The sequence below is a fragment of the Lagopus leucura genome, unplaced genomic scaffold (assembly GCF_019238085.1).
Source record: "Lagopus leucura isolate 7727_CA_CO unplaced genomic scaffold, USGS_WTPT01 Super-Scaffold_774, whole genome shotgun sequence".
NCBI lineage: Eukaryota > Metazoa > Chordata > Aves > Galliformes > Phasianidae > Lagopus > Lagopus leucura.
Window position 1 is genome coordinate 1,111,445 of NW_024962258.1, and position 17,903 is coordinate 1,129,347.

At 39.0% G+C, this 17,903-nt stretch overlaps 1 protein-coding gene across 3 annotated transcripts in view; it reads right to left on the minus strand.

Moving 5' to 3' along the window:
- Positions 1–17,903, minus strand: part of FER (FER tyrosine kinase) — a 172,529-nt gene that overhangs the window by 133,072 nt on the left and 21,554 nt on the right. For all 3 annotated transcript variants that reach the window (XM_042864894.1, XM_042864896.1, XM_042864897.1), the window contains 3 exons: positions 10,798–11,055; positions 6,805–6,978; positions 3,480–3,579 (listed from right to left, as the gene is read on the minus strand). In XM_042864894.1, coding sequence (XP_042720828.1) covers positions 3,480–3,579; positions 6,805–6,978; positions 10,798–11,004 — 481 coding nt within the window. In that variant the 5' untranslated portion in view covers positions 11,005–11,055. The remainder of the gene's footprint in view (positions 1–3,479; positions 3,580–6,804; positions 6,979–10,797; positions 11,056–17,903) is intronic.

Here is a 17,903-nt window from a genome sequence, read left to right on the forward strand (position 1 = left end):
CAGTGTCATCTAATTTTAACACGGTCTCATACCACATCCTATCTCTAAATTGGAAAGATATGGATTTGAAGCCTGGACTAGTCAGTGGAAAAAGAAACTGGTTGGATGGTCATAGCCAGAGAGCTGTTGTCAACAGATCTATGCCCAGGTGGAGGCTGGTCATGAATGGTGCCTCCCAGATGTCTGTCCTGAGACCAGCGTTCTTCAGCATCCTTATCACCAACACACACAGTGGGACCTCTGCAGGACTGCAGACAGCACTAAACTGAGTGGTTCAGTTGATATTACGAATGGAAAGAATGCCATGCAAAAGGACATATACAAACTTAAGAAGCAGGCACAGAAGAGGTTCAATAAGGTTCAACAAGGTCAAGTGCAAGGCACTGCACCTGGGTTAGGGCAATATACACGTGTGCTTTGAGGGTAGCCTTGTGGACAAGAATTTGGAGAGTTCTGGTGGATGACAAGCTTCACATGAGCAGCTGTGTGTACACGCAGCCTAGAAAGCCAAAAGTATCCTGGTCTGCATTAAAACAGGTTGATGCGGAAGGTGATGGAGGTGATTGCCCCCCTCTGCTCTGTCTTCATGAGGCCTTAGGTCTGGAGAGCTCAGAAAAGAAAGACATGGAGCAATTGGAGCAGGTTCAGAGGAGGGCCACAAGGGTGATCCACGGGCAGGAGCACTTCTTCTACAAAGAACAGCTTAGGCTGCCAGGTTTCTTCACTTGAGAGAAAGCTCTAGGAAGACCTCATTGTGGCCTTTCAGTACTTGAGGGGAGCTTATGAACAAGAGACCAACTTTTCACAGTCTGAATGGTGATAAGACAAGGGGGAATTGTTTTAAACTAAAAGGAGGGGAGATTTATGTTAGATGTTAGGTGGACATGCTTTACTCAGTAAATTGTGAAATTTACTCCACCCTCGGAGTACTCGCCACCAATACCCAAATACCCAAATTTACTCGCCACCCTCGGAGATTTTCACAGCTAGCCTGGATGGGACCCTGAGGAGCATAATCTAGGAGCTGGCAACCCTGCCCATGGCAGGGAATTCACCCCAAATGATCCTGTGATTCAACGATTTCTGACCAACACGGCAGCAGATACTGGCAGCCAGAATAGGGCAGTAAAATGCAGTCTAAGTACCAAACAGCAAGTGGGACTTAGCAGTGCATCATCTGCTCAGGTGTGCCACTGTTATCCCAGAGGGAAGAGGAAAAGATATGCTGCAGGGGGGCTTCCCAGAACTCCTGACACACCATCTCTGTCACTTTCACCTCTCTCCGCTCTGGAGAGCACAAATCCTTGCATAATGAAATTCCTGCATCCTTCAGAAAGCAGTTCCATTTTCCTCACTGTGAAATAGCTTCTCCTTCTCCATGCAAAATCTCCTCCAGTCACCTTCCCATTCCCCACTAGAAACACAGCTAGTAATTACCTGGTGTCATAATTCATCACTTAACTTTTATTCTCATTCCTCATATTCTCTTTGTATTTTCAGTTAGAAAAGAAAGCAGCTGTAACTCTCTAAAGCATCAACATGCTGGTTCTAAATGACTGTCCTGTTAGCTGGTGTAAAGTATGACATAGGTTAGCCAAAAAGCTGAGCTAAAAAAATCCTAAAATCAACTTCTTCTAAAGAAGATCACTATCAATAATTCCTAATTTTGCCACTTTCACTTTTTCACTTAAACACTCTAAGCGTTCAGCTTAAAATCTAAGTATGCTTTTAACAACTCAAAGGAACTGTCTTCCCTAGGTAGAGAAACGCATGTACCTCTCTCAGTAGTTGTTTCAGTATTTTCTTAGTAGAAATACTGTAAGTACTGTTATAAACCATACAGTCACCAAATTGCAAAATGATTACAATTGCAAAACAGAAATTTCTAAGTCATTCCTTTGTTATGACTTGCTTTGATGTTGACTAACTTGCATGTGTACTCTGCAGACTTAGCAGCTCCAGCCCAGGAGCAAGGACTAAATTGTATTTCCTGCAGAGTAGCTGTTTTCTTCTGCTCTTGACAGGAGGGGTCAGACACTGAATGAAGAGTGTAATGAAGAGTAATGAAGAGTTGGTTTTCCAGAGGAACAGAGTCTGTCAAGAATCATATTTTCCAAAAGCAGAAATGAACTGGCTCATGTTTCTTCTGAGAGTTAGTGACAACAATTTTCATTTTTCTGTTTAACTAAATATTTTTCAGCTTATTTCCAATATTCAGCTATGCCCTCCCACTGTTACCGTATGCAGCATTCCTTCCCTTGCTTTCAATCATTCTTGAGAGACTCAAAAACCAAACCAGTTTTCATGTTAACAAAAAGACTATCTCCTAATAGCACATCACTTGAGTAAGCCGCTGCTATTCAACTAATGCCTGGAATAATGAAATACTATAATTTTAAGACTTCCCTAACTGGTTCACCTTGCAAACTACTTTGACAACCTGAGGGCTCAGAAACACCGTGAAAATACCATGGCTTAACAATACTCAAACAGCTCAGCTGACCAGCAAATACACAACCATTTTAGCTGCATACAGGTAATACAGAAGCAATACCATGGTCTGAGGTTCAGTAGTAGCAAAATAATACTGAAATTCTTACGGGGAAAAACAGTTTTTCTGATAGTCAGAGGCTGTTAAGTAAACAGTAAAACAGTAGAGGAAGTTAAACCAACCATGAACTGTATTAATGGAAAACAAATACTAAATGGAAGCAGGAAAATACACAGTAAGTGTCTCAAAAACAGCTTTTGGATGTTATATGTCTAAACAAGTATTAGATCAGTTAATCAGAATGACTCAAAAACACTGCAGTTGGAATTGTATTTATGCACCATCATGCAATTAATTTCATTTAACGAAAAAGAATCTTAGGCAAGTGAGACCAATTATTAACAAGGTATTTCAAAATATCCTATAGCAAAGTCTTTCATCATCCTAATCATTAACACAATTCACTGGAAGTCAAAATTTATGAAGTTTGGACACATCACTTTTAAATTATTTTTCTCCTGCTCCTTAATGTTGAAAAGTTTTAGATCTATTCTACTGTCATCAGAATTGATGACGCTATCATCAATAGCATTGATGATACTATTCAGCAAGCCATAATAGGTCATAAGACACAAGGAGGCTGCAGCTATGATGTACATGAGGATCTGCAACCTGATTTTCACTACTAACACTGTCCATAAGAGCAATTTTTACACTGCAATGCATCCACTAAAGGAATAACTGAAGAGCTTAAAGAAGTAATCTTTCTTTTGTCATGAAGGACTACCACTTTTCTTTTTTTCATTTTTATCATTTTCAGTGTATCAACAAGCTATCTTGATGACAACTAGCTTTTCTTAAGATTCTGAATGAATTTTCACATCTTCATTAAGTTGTTCAAAATAAAAGCATTACCTAGTTTCACTCTAAAGTCGCATTACGTTTGAAAAAAGGCAATAGTAAGCACATAAACTAAAGTCAGTCATACCTTTAGCCACGGCTTCTTTATACTTTTCTTTGGCAGAATTTACTTCTTTTATTAGTTGTCTATAGCTAGATTTTAGTTTCTCAAGTTCTGTCTTTGTGACCTTTAAGAAAACAGAAACAAAAAGAGCATAAAAAATACTTACTCTCAACATTAAAGATGTCATATAAGATTTACTCCAAAAGTAAGGATGCTGCCACTTTTTATCGGCTTGCAATAATCCTATCGGACTATTATGCAGCGTGACAAAATCAAAAATCAATGAATGTTCAGAATGAAATAAGAGGCCTGAAAGTGATTTCCCCGTTTGCATCTCTGCAGCTCAGCGTAAGGAGAAACGTTTTGGAAATCTAACTTAGTGTAAACACTATTCCACTTCAGTCAAAGTGAAAAAAGCACCAAAAAGGATGATCATTAAACCATACAAGATGAAAACATTCACACAAGAAGGAATTCTTCTAATGTCTCAAAATACAAATACAGTAGGACTTTTGGATCTAAAATTTTATGCAAATAGCTTAGAAGTAGCTACTGTGCATGAATAAATCTATCTGCCATGAAACTTAAATTCACAAAAAATTTTAAAAAGTACTGTGGAATGAAGTACTGGCAGAGTTTCTTTCAACAGACACACTTATTCCATTTTGCATCACAGAATACTAAACTTCAACCTTCTATTTTCATTTACAGCGTGAAAATTAGTTCACTGCTCAAAAATATTCATAATTCATGAACGTGTAACACAAGTTCATTACAAACCAGTCACTACAATACCACAAAGTTGACATAAATATTGAAGAAATGTAAAAACTTTGACAAAGCAACATGCTCTCACAATGGGCTACCATGGAAGAGGAACTTAATCTAATGGAAGCACATGTTGCACTGCATAGAAAAGAAGTCTGTTCTACAGAAAAACTGGTCCTTGTGCAAAAGGCATGAAGAAAACTAGCATTCACAATCCCTCTTTTCTTTGTGAGATAAGGCCCAGATACCATTATTCTCACTCTCACGAGCAACACTTGAAGACCCAGGGAAACTCCCTCAAGAGCAAACAAGACACTACATGTAATTCCTACTTCTGGACCACCTGTGCAAAGGCTCAATTTAAAAATAAGAATGTAAGATCTTTTGCGAACTATTCATCCCATATTCTCACATTAATTTGTACTGTAAAATCATTCACAACTGCTGTTATTACTGACTAAAAGAGATAGCACAGGAGAAATAAAATTTACAGCGCACTCGTATTATGAAGTTACTTTAAGCAATGGACAGAAAAACATGATTAGCAAGCAGTGAAGACAATACACACGTAATGATGAATGTTCTTTTCTAACAGAAAGCTGGAAATTAAATTAGGCCAACAATACTGCAAAACCTTTGTAATAACTTCAAGGTCCAGGAAAATTAATTTCACAATGTATTTTTCCATCAACAGAGAAAAACAAGGCACCTCCATCCTCTATTTACTCTTAAGCAGCTGAAGTGGTTAAGGATTATCCTAATCCCAATTTATATTTATACAGTATTTCCCACTTGGCTAGTGTCTACTTCTTCCCCTTAAAATTCACACAGAAAGAAAAAATACGAAAGATCTCAATGGAAACTGAAATAAACTTCAAGATTTACTAAAAACCATGCCTTTCATTACCCTCAATAATTTCATCAAAAAAGATTCCTCATTGTACAGGTCTCTAGAATAAGAAAAGAAGGACCCTCACGAAAGGGAAAACAGTTCCTTACCAGATACCCTAAAGATTATGAAATGTAAAGACACTGTTCTATACAAGTTTTGGATAATGCTCTGGGAAATTATAAGTACTTTCTTAACACATATAATGGAAATAGATCTAATGCCACAGAACACAAAAAGTGTTCGGGATTTCTGGGAACCATTCTGGAAGTGTTCCATTGACGTAGAACCTTTGAATAAATAATGTCAGCTAACAAAGAAAGAACATACCACATCTAACCAAAACTTTATCCAAGTGCTTCTTAGGAAAGCCACGAAGGCAGAAGGAGGCAGTGGGAAAAGAAGGGGTACAAAATTTAGTGCAAGTTTATTCATTAGGATGGAAAAAAACTCGCACAATCATGCATTTTGTTCACCTTATGATTAAAATCAATATAGCCTGTAATTAAATATTTGCGGAGTGTTTAGTCTACTTTATATTTTGTTGAAGAAGTCTTACTCTCTTCCTTTTAAAAAGCATTTTATAAGAGTGAACTTAAAAAGAAAAAAAAGCATGTTTAATACAGGCTCTTTTAAAAGCATATATGAATACCCAGCAATCTTGTTTTTGCTATCCCTAATTTCTTCATTGTTATCTTCTTTCTTTTTCCATTTCTCAAGTTCTTTGTAAGTTTATCACAACACTTTTTCTCCACCTTTGATCCTGAGCATTTCCAGATGCACTAATCCGTAAGTGCCTGTGAGTGATTATTTGGCTTGGCAATTCTATCAGATAAGACAATCTCTACCAAACATGCATTAAAAATTATGTACTTCCCACAGTTAATACCCAGGGAAGATGCCAAACTCCCAAGAGATTATGGAAGCAGTCCTACTAAAGCCAAACATTTAACATGATATATGTTCAGTACTAGAGTAAGGTTATTCTCATTACCTGCCCAAGAATCTTTTTCTCACTAGTCTGCGATATCTGTACTACGTTACTCGTAGGTTATATTTTATGCTACTCCAGATCTCTAAATCTCTGCCAAAAGAAAGAAACAGTGCTTTTCTTGTGAGACCTTTTAGACTACCAATCTGTTTCTTCACATTTGCAGTTAATCCTCCCCCAGAGCATCTGAATTAAACTGAGATTTCTGTCAGCTTTACTGATGAGACACAGTGCTGTCAATATCACAGACACAACTGACAATAGAAAGGGTCCTGAAGAGCTCCACCTACAGACTTAATATTTGGTTTACAATTGACTTATATTTTAGAATAAGGATTAGAATCCCATCCCCACCCAAAACAGTCCAGGCTGCCAAAATCACTCAATAATAAAAGCTTTCAGTGGATGTCTACAGCAAAATGAGAAAAGTAAAGAAGATGGAACAGAGAATCATCTGCGAGGAGCATTTCCTACACTATCTGACCAAATCAATTCATACAGAAGAAAGACTTCCTATTCTCCCTTGTCAGGCAGCAGCAATGAGAAAACATATAGGAAGCAACTAACATTTGAGCTAGGCAGCCTAGATACCACTTTTACAACAGCAAAAAACAAAAACAAAATCTAAAAAAATGCTCAATGTTATTTTTTTAAGTACACAAAATTTCAGTATATCTACGAAGAACATGTGAATAAAATACCTTGTACATCTCTGCTTCAATTTGTTGATGAACCCCTATGTAACTCTTCTTCACTTGCTGTTTGTCCTTGATCATCATTGTAAGCCTATGTAAAGGCCCAGAATTAAGATCTTCTGCATGTGTCTTCATTATTTTGCTCAGCTGTTCTGTTTGTTGTACTACAAGCAACCAAGACTATAAAAAAATAAAATAAAATCAGGAGAGAAGAGTCACTTATTCTAGCTTACAAATAACTAAACAATGAAAATGGGTTGTGGTAAAAGATGCATTCAGTTAAAAACAAACAAACAAACAACAACAAATAAAAACTGAACTTCCCAAATTCACTTGAGATCTTCCACAAAAATTCCTTCTCCTGTAACAAAATCATGCAGTGAACTTGGTCGTAAACTCATAAAAAAAGCACCAGGGACAAAAACGCAGCATCACACAGTCACTCCACAGAGTACTCTTTGCACTTCTGAACACTCACGAAAGCTCTACAGCTTTTTTCAGATCACATCTTCAACACATCTGACAAGCACATTCCTGTGCTCTTTGCTTTCCTACCACCTGATCATTTACTCTGATCAATAAATGACTTCTTTGTCCTGGTCTAAATACCTCACAGTGATAAGCATTTGAATTATTACTGTTCAAGAGAACACCATTTGCCAGCTGCTTTGCATAACTGACAGCACCAAGCCACCAGCAGCAGCGCGGTGTAATGCTGCTAACAGATTAGAAGTTCCCTGTCACGGCAACCAAGCGGCTTTTTGCAACCTTACTTTAATAACTTCTTTAGCCATCCCATCAGTCTGTTTTCAGGACTGCTTAATATATCGTGGCTTTTGATAAGAACTGAGTGCTGAACAGAGAGACTTTTGATGCACTACAGACGAAAAGTCAAGAATTAGAGTTCAGTTCAGATGGAAGTATTTGTTACCCTTAAAAACCCTTGCCCATTACACTTTGTTGACAGGAACAGCATTGGATTCATTAGATATAACTCACTAACACAGACTGCTGTACTGCAGTTAACATTTCAGCGTGGCTGTTTCCAATACAATTACCAGTTATTGAACGCAGCTGGTACATTAGTTTTAATGGCACTTGTCTTAATATTTTTAAACATAGAAATACACCTTATATTGTGAAAACTTACAAAATTCATTTGTTTGGCAGATCTCATTTATCATATACAAACATACATATGTATGTTTATATGAGCATGTACATACATACATATGCATACATACTTATACACAACAATGCTGCTAGCCAACTGTAATTTAGAGAACAAAATGAAAGACAGTTAATTCCTGTATGCAGTAAACCATCTTTAATATTTCCTATAGCTGATAAGAATTCTAGCAACCACTGGCATAACTGCTTTAAGCGTGATGTTATACAATAAGCTCAGAGTCTGAAGATTACAGGTTACATCTGAAAAGTGTTTATCTCTCCATTTACAGAGAACTTTCCAAACGACTTCAGAAGCCATGTCACAAAGCTGTGTACAATAAAAATAACATCAAAAATACATATGAGAATAGTGGTTACAGAAAAGCTCATCATAGCACTCTCGGAGGTGAAAAAGTAATAAAAGTAATGCACTTCTTTGGGTGATTTATTGCCAGACAAACACAGCTTCAATCAATAAAGAAATACATAGCCTACAATTCACCAAACAAGCCCAAGTAAGTCTGACACCTAGCAAAAACCTGTCCTTCTATTTAAAAATTAACCCAAGACTGACACCAAAAGAAAAGTGATCTATTTAAAAAACAAATAAAATAATTTGCACATTTTCCCTTTCCTCATATTCCTCTTTTTAGATGAGAAAGCACTAGTTGAACAAGATTTCTGTGTTCTGTAAAATGTTATTGTTTTTAAATAGCAGAAGGTGAAAGATTATAATAGGAGAAAAACTACAAAAATTAAGATTTAAGGGACAAAAAAGCAGCTGGGTGGAGTCATCAGAAAGGCAAAGCACTTCCTTTCCTATAAAAACCCACGATCCAGCAAAAACTGTAAAATATAATATTGCTTGATTAGAAAACATTTTTAGACACGTATGCACACAAAACATACATAAGTATGCAGAGACAGTATTTTAATTCAGGAAGTATAAGATACTATTTACATCCCACAAAAATTGTGTCAGATTTTAATTATGTAAAATGTCAGAAAGAGACAAAAAGAATAATTAAATAGCAATATATATTAGAACAGCTCAAGTAATCAAATGATAACTTAGATATTTTACCTACTAAAAGCAATATGACAATATATCACTCTGCTAGCATAAAATCCAAGCTGACAGTCTAATTTCAAGGCAAGCCTATGCAAATGATCTATCAGTATTACATGAATATTTTTGTAGTTATGTGAAAGATCAGAGATCAGGGGCTTAGGAGGAAAACAGCACTTCCTCGACAGAAAAATGAAATGAAAGGAACAAAAGTAACCTGAAAGATTAACTTGAGTAGCAACATCCAAAACAGCACTTAAAAATGTGAAACAAATGCTTCTGTTTAACCTGCATAGAAAATGGTTTAAGACACGTATTCAACCTCTTATAGAGGCTCAACTGAGCAGAGAGCTAATCACCTGAAGGTGAACCTGAAGGGTTGCAATGCTCAGCATTCAAAAGGTGCCAGTGCTCCTTTACCATTTTAGCCAGAATCCACTCTGTTTTGTTGCCCATAAGCACTGGAAGGCTTTTTTGCTACCACGTAAGAAGAATCCCAGTGGGGCAGCAACAGCAAGAAATATTAATAGTATTGTTGTAATTCTGTAAAAACTCTGGGATCTGACAGCAGAAAGCTTGAAAAAAATACATGATTTTGCCATCAGTGAACAAAAAAGTTTTATGTAAATTTACCAAATTCATCACAACTGTGGGTAAGATACATAACTATGTGAACAGCATTTCAAACATACCACCAAAACGCAACAGATGAAAAAAAACAAACACAAAAGAACAAGCGCAGCAGCTTACAAGACAAGAAATATTGGGTGGGGCAGGCAACAACAGAATTCATTACAGATAAACACTACCCAGTGCTATTTCAGGGCAGCTGAAGCAAGCTAGCTACTTCAGTGCAGCTTTCAAGCCACACAGTCACTTCAATTTCACTAGTACCGATCGAGACGGCTGCAAACAGAGCACTAATGCTCCTGCTGCAATGCCATAACTTGATCTCAAGCAGCAACTTCATAAGCACACTACATAAAAAATGCTTTGTGTAGAATTTAACTTGTCCCCAAACCAGCCTTCTGCAGCGAGCAGGATTCATGCCAGACCGACGGAACTGTGTAAGCACTGCAGCAGCAGAAGGATCAAAAATTGAATAAGCCATAAAACAGAATTACGTTCTGCAGTCAGAAAGGAATCGAAGTCAAGAGGAAAGGTTACTAGCAGGTGGAACAGGGAAGCTTCCTTCAACTACACCTTCACTGTACTTACTGCAAGCCTGACAATAACTTGGGGAAAACATAGCCTTACTTTATAGAAAGATCAACAAAATTATTGTAAATTGGATGGAAAATAACTTCACAAGTACAAGGAACATCCTGAATTAAGTTTTTGTTTTAACACCACACACTGTGGTGTGAATAACAGTTGGTATGCTACACTTTGCCTTAAGTTTCCTGGCATTTTTCTATTTCTGTCACAAATTCTATACAACATAAACAGTAGTTTCCATTTAACTGTCTCAAAAGAAAAGCTCACTGTAACATATTTTGTTTTCAAAACAAAGGAGGTGAAGCATGGAGACATAAAATACTGAAATTTCAGAATTTAGGATTCTATTTTACTTACTAAATTCAAAGCAAGACTGGAGTTCAAGTGCTCCACAATCCAGCAAAGAACTAAAAGCAGTTAAAAACTTCAGAAACATTAACTCCCAAGAAGGTGAATCAGGAAGAATCCAACTCAAACAAAACAAACAAAAATCAAATATTTAATTCTAAGGATATTCCAAATTCGTAATTCCTCAGTCTTACCTTGGATACATTGCTGATATAATCCAATTGACAAGTGCTTTCTTTATCTACCTGATTACAAAGATTCTGTAAAGTGGAGGCATACTCTTTATCACTTTTTACACGCATGACCATAAATTTCTTGACCGTTTCGAGCAGTCGTAGTTCCCAGTCCTGCAGTTTTAATAAAGCATCATGCGAATACTTCAAGTCACTTCCAAACCCCATCTTTAAGGCACTATAAACTGTACAGATGAAAACAGAGGCTCTTCACCACATCTGAAAGCAAAACAAAAATCATGAGAAACAAACCAAAAAAAGCTTTACAGTTACAAAGAGCACCTATTAACACTTAACACTGAAGTGACTTAGCCACACCATTGTCGCTTTGAAGCAAACAGAGAAATGTCAGAGAACCAAACACAAAGCTGTGACTGAAAGAGATCTCATGCCCTGTTATTTTCAATTGCCAGATTAATTAATATCAGTTTGTGTTCTCCAGTTTCCCTTCCGTAAAACACAATTGTATAACAGCGCTTCCCTACCTGAAGGTGGAGTTATGAGGAAACACATAAAAGTACTTTTGAGATACTGAAGATCAAACCAATTTATTTAAGCAAAGAAACACACACTTGTGCACATGATAACAACTGCCATTATACTGTTTCATTACTAGTGACTAGAACACAGAAAATTCCAAATAAATGATCAGTTTTCAGGCATAGCACCTATAGTAAATGGATACCTGGAAAATCACTAGATAGTTTGTTCCTAACCACTGCACTAACAGTGAGCGTCAACCTGCCAAAAGTAAAAGAGGATCCTGAAGAGGATCCTATGCCACCTTCCTCTGTTCTCATGATAAACACACTAGGGCAGTGTCCTTAATTTCACAGTTTTCTCCCAAAGCAGTCCAGTCTCACTGCACAATGCAGACATCATTTGATAATCTCATAAGAAGTGCTGCAGGGCAAAAACACACATTTGTGGTAGTTTTTAAACATCACCACCTCTACTGATAAATCACATGGTCACATCATTGAAGACTTGAGCCCACATATATAATTTCCACCGTCTTGCATTTTTTTTTAAATATGGGCTGCCTTCTGTTTTCTGTGTAAACAGCAAAAACCCATTTGCACACTGATCAGCCTCGAACTTCTTAAGATGAACTTCATAAACTGCAATTACAGCTCTAGACTGCAGCACAGACGCTGCCTGTCTATTGCTTCTTCTAATTCCTACAGTCTAGCCTAACCTTAGCACTTATGAATGCAGAAGTGTGTATTCCTTGACAGGCTTTAAATTGCTGACCAAATTAGCAGTGGTTTACAAACATTAATACAATCATTTTCTTAGCAGCCCATGAGGTGAAAGAGAACTAACGCACAGTAAACTGAGACACAGAAATCAATGCTGGTAGTGTAGTAGCCAATACTGGCACTGCCTGAGCTTGAAGACAGAATTTCTTCTGAAAGGGCCTGACTTTTATGGCACACTAAACATACAGAGTAACAACACTGTTGGCTTAACTTGTTTACCAGAGAAAGTTTCAGAATTTTTCATCAGAACCTACAACAATCTTCACAGTAGCCTGACTCCAAAAAGCGTTCTCTGAAGTTCCTTGCTCTTCAGTCAATTACAGAAATAAGCCTTATCCACTACGTACCTATTCAGAACGCACGCTATTTGATGAAAGAAACAAAAGCTCCCATAGAGAAAATACAAGCAACATCGGGTTATTATGCATGTACACAACAGAAGGACATCAACGTTATATGAGTAACCTACAGCTACCACAGGCTTCCCCATGTTCTTTGCAGCCACACAACGTATTCAGAATTCTTCCTGAATGGTAAAAGCCCAGTCATAAGCAGCAACTATGAATAATTTATACTTGCTGTATTTAGAAAGGATGAACTATGTTTTACTAGTTGCACTAATTAAATCATTTTCACAGTTAAAGGAGAATCTCACAAAAGGTAATATTTTAGTGTGGCACATAAAAGAAACAGTCTTACAGCATGTACTTCCTAGCATGACTTGCACAATTTTTCAACACTATCTACATCTACATCTACTTCTGTGTCCAATCACATTTTTCTCCTAGCACATTTTAGTACATTCACTAAATCACCAAGCACCTCAGCAACAAAAGAAGCTGCAAGCCTGTTTCCTTACATCTCTGATTCAGGAAAGATAGGAACTGAATCTCCAGAAGTCTGGCCTTGCACTTTAAGATGTAGAAGGGCAAGAGAGGCAGGAAACATTTTCAGCATGCGATATTTCACTCTTCCACTGACTCACTATGGAGCAAAAAGATCGCAAAAATCAATAGGACAGAAATCCAATAACAACTCTCTGCAACTTGCTAAGTCTCTACTGACTAATAGAAACTTTTGGTTACAGCAGTAGATGCCTGAGTATACAGACAAGAACCACATGCATACTAGACAGCAATCTTTGTTTTCAATTATTCCATACACTATGACAGAAGTAGCAATGGAAAAAATTGTTTTACAGAAGTGATAAAACTCTGATTTGTACGATTGTGAAGGATCACGTTTTACTGCTGATGATTCTCAGCACAGCCTCTGTGCACCCTCATAAAATTTAAAATGTTGAATCAAAAATTTCAGCTAATATCAGATGCATTTTATGTGTCTGATTATGAATTATGGATGCAAAAAAGACAGTTAACACATCTCCAAGATCCAAGCTACTTAATGGCCTGGAAACTAAACCCAACACTTTTTATTCTTTGTGGGAAACAAATGAAACCAACATATTATACAGTTGTTTATTTGAAGTCAAAATTGTAGGATTCAGTGAACATTTTCTATGTAATCTGTACTTAAAATACTTTTTTAATAGTGCAAAGCTATTTCAAAGGTCCAGTGCTAACAGAGACTTCAATTGGCACTAATGCCGACAGGTATTTTTCCAGGTATGATATTTCCCTGTTTAGCATGGACAGATAAATTCATCGCTGCCTTTCAGGGTCTGATCAATGACACATCAAACTAGTGCTCTGTTCCAACCACATCAGTGGGAGATGCAGTTTGAGGACAAGCCTGACTTCTGTCTCTGGTTGGCTTCTCCTTATCACAATCACTATTACTAGTGGCAAAATTGAGCTGTGCAACGCAATGTGCAAATAAAGAAACAATTTACTGTGGAATCAACGGGAAGTAACGTTAAGGATATTATGAAAAAAATCCCTCAAAAAGACATTGAAGAATAGTTACTCTTAAAGGGAAAGAAAATTAAGATGGCATCACGAGTTGAAGTAGCTAGATGAAAACACAATATGATAAATTCATACAAAAAAAAAAAAAAAAAGAAAACAAAAAAAACCTTCAAGAGCTGCTTGCTCTCACTGAGAAGATATCTTTACTACTTCTGGTAGATACCCACATGATTTATCTTGCATTTCACATGCCAAAGATGTCTTACAGTGAATTTTAGCATGCTTCATAAAAGTGGTGTCAAAAAGGACAATTGAACCTCAGCTAATTTAGTTTTATTTTGAGGTATATACACTACTTTAAAACCAAATTGGTCAATCAGTATTTGCTGAGTTTCAATAGTTAAAATATGTTGCGGAGCCAATACAAAAAAAATAAGTAATTTGCATTTTTACAATCACTCACAAAATAATAAGCTAATCATTGAAAGGTAGTAAGCTCTCCATGTACACTCAACAATGCACTGCAAATGAGCAACCATTCTCAAACAGTTCTGTATTTAGATAGTTACTGAAGATAGTGTGTGGTTCAGCTTAGCCACTACCACAGCAGTGTGCCCTTCAGTGTCTTTTGACACAGAGAGTACACAGAGCTCAGCAGCAGTTTATGTAACAGAAGGAAGAGATGCAATCCAGAGGGACCTGGACAGGTTTGGGAAGAGGACTCACATGAACCTAATGAACCATCTTGCTAAGTGCAAGATGCTACACTTAGGATGGGTTCCAGATGTGTACAGACTGGGAGAAGCAGTCACTGAGAGCAGCCCTGCCAAAAAGGACTTGCGGGTCCTCACAGATGAAAAGCTGGACACAAGCCAGCAGTGTGCACTTGCAGTCTGGACGGCCAGTAGTATCCTGAGCTGCATCAAAAGAGAGGTGGCCAGAATAGTGAGGGATTGTCCCCATCTACTCTGCACTCATGAGGGCAGAGGCCTCAGGTGTGAGGCCCACAGCAGAAGAAAGGTACAGATCGCTGACAAGTGTTCAAAGGAGAGCCATGAGAATGACTGGAGAGCTGGAACAAATCCCCTACAAAGAAAGGTGGAGGGAGCTGGGCTCATTCAGCCTGGAGAAGAGAATGGCTCCCGGGTATGGTGTTCAAAAAACAGGGAGAATGGTTTTATACTGAAAGACAGGAAATTTAGGTTAGCTGTTAGGAGGACATTTTTCACTCAGAGGGTGGTGAAGCACTGGAACAGTTTGCCTGGAGAAGTTGTAAATGCCCCATCCCTTGAGGTGTTCAAGGCTAGGTGGAGTGGGTAGTCTGGGTCTCTTCCAACCCAAATCATGCTATGATTCTAAAGAAATAATTTTAAAATTTCTCAGTATTAAGAGAAAAGCTTAAAAGACAGTCACTTAATTCTTCTATCCTTTAACACTCCATTCAACAAATAAAGTTAATATTCTAGCGTTATTAGTCTTTCTGGATTTCAGCTACTGAAGAAGGTACTTTTCACAGCCAATCTGCACTTAAAGATTGCAATCCCTTGACACATGATAGCATCTGTAGAGTGTCAGATCAAAGGTACTGGCTCCCTAACAATGATCAAAAGCAAACAAGCAGAAAAGAACAGCACATACATAGCAATACTTCCCCAGGATGTTCTCCTACCCTTAACAGCCTGTGTCTTCTCTAATATGCTGCTATGAAATATATCTAAAAATGTGACTGCTAATTTTAAAAGTAACTCCATCAGTTGGAACCTGTGGTTCTGTAACGTGAGTGATGAACTGTCCAGGCCAAGGCAGGCAACCAATAAACCACAGAACAGAAGCATGCCGTGCCCCTGGTTATATTCAGAAGAAGGAAGCACAGTACACACCAGCACCCCCAGCAGATGGAATGGAAACAGTATGCTTAGAGCATCGCTCTACTCATGATCTGCTATGAACACTTGTACTCCTAAACATACATAGGTTCCAAATCACTGTGGCTGGCATGTGTTTTGAAGTCCCTTTCTAGAAATCATAGAATCATAAAATCACAAGGTTAGAAACGACTTATAAGATCATGCAGTCCAATCGACTTCTCATTACCACTGCTACCACAAGCACTAAACTATATCTCACAGCTCCTCATCCGGACGCCTCTTGAACACTGCCAGGGACGGCGACTCCATCAACTCCCTGGGCAGCCATTCCAGTGCCTGACCACTCTCTGAGAGAAACAGCTTGTCCTCATGTCTAACCTAAACCTCCTCTGGTACAACTTGTGGCCATTGCCCCGTGTCCTGCTCGTTGCCTGGGAGAAGAGGCCAAATCCCTCTTCACCACAACCTCCCTTCAGGAAGTTGTAGAGTGCAATGAGGTCTCCCCTGAGCCACCTCTTCTTCACACTGAACAAGCCCAGCTCCCTCAGCTGCTCCTCATAAGACTTGTGCTCCAGACCCCTCACCAGTTTCGCTGCCCTTTTCTGGACACGTTCCAGGGCCTCAATGTCTTTCTTGTAGTGAGGGGCCCAAAACTGAACACAGTACTTGAGGTGAGGCCTCACCAGTGCTGAGTAGAGGCGAGGGGCTCAGCTGAGGTGCGTCTAATGCACGCAGCATGGGCAACAAACAAGAAGAGTTGGAAGCCATTGTGCAGCAGGCAAACTATGACCTAGTTGCCATAACGGAAACGTGGTGGGATTGTTCCTACGATTGGAGTGCTGCAATGGATGGCTACAGACTCTTCAGGAAAGATAGGCAAGGAAGGTGGGGTGGTGGTGTGGCTCTCTACGTCAGGGAATGCTTCTACGCTACTGAGATTATGAGTGGGGATGATAACGTTGAATCCCTATGGGTAAAGATCAGAGGAAGGGCTGACAAGACAGGCACCCTAGTGGCCGTCTGTTACAGACCTCCAAATCAGGATGAAGAGACAGACGAGGTATTCTATAAGCAGCTGGCACGAGCTGCACAGTCGCCTGCCCTTGTCCTCATGGGGGACTTTAACTTCCCTGACATATACTGGGAGTACAGCACAGCACAGAGGAAGCAGTCTAGGAGGTTTCTGGAATGCGTAGAGGACAACTTCCTGATACAGCTGGTCAGAGAGCCCACGAGAGGAACTGCCCCACTAGACCTGCTGTTCACAAACAGGGAAGGTTTGGTGGGAGATGTGGAGGTTGGAGGCTGTCTTGGACAGAGTGATCATGAAATGATAGACTTCGTGATTCATGGTGGAGCCTGGAGGGGGAATAGTAATACTGCTACCTTGGACTTCAGGAGGGCGGACTTTGAATTGTTCAGGGGACTAATAGGGGGAGTCCCCTGGCATTCAGTCTTAGCGAGCAAAGGGGTCCAAGAGAGCTGGTTGCTCTTCAAGAAGGAAGTCTTAAGGGCGCAGGAGCAGGCAGTCCCCCTGAGCTGCAAAATGAGCCGGCGGGGAAGAAGACCGGCGTGGATGAATAGGGAGCTATTCCTGAGGCTCCGGGAGAAAAAGAGAATCTACCGCCTGTGGAAAGAGGGACAGGCCACTCAAAATGAATACAGGGAAGTTGTTAGGATGTGTAGAGGTGAAATCAGAAAGGCAAAAGCCCAGCTTGAATTTAACCTAGCCGCTGGTGTGAAAAGGAATAAGAAACTCTTTTATAAATACATTAACAGTAAGAGGAGGACAAAGGAGAATATCCACTCTTTGCTGGATGAGGCTGGGAATGTGACCACTGAGGATAAGGAAAAGGCGGAGGTTCTGAATGCCTTCTTTACGTCTGTCTTTAAAAGTCAGACCAGTTATCCTCAGGACACTCCTCTCTCTGACCTGGTAATCTCAGCTGGGGAGCACACTAACCCCCCTGTGATTCTGAAAGAAACAGTCAGAGACCTACTGCTCCAGCTGGACTGTCACAAGTCGATGGGGCCAGATGAGATCCACCCGAGAGTGCTGAGGGAACTGG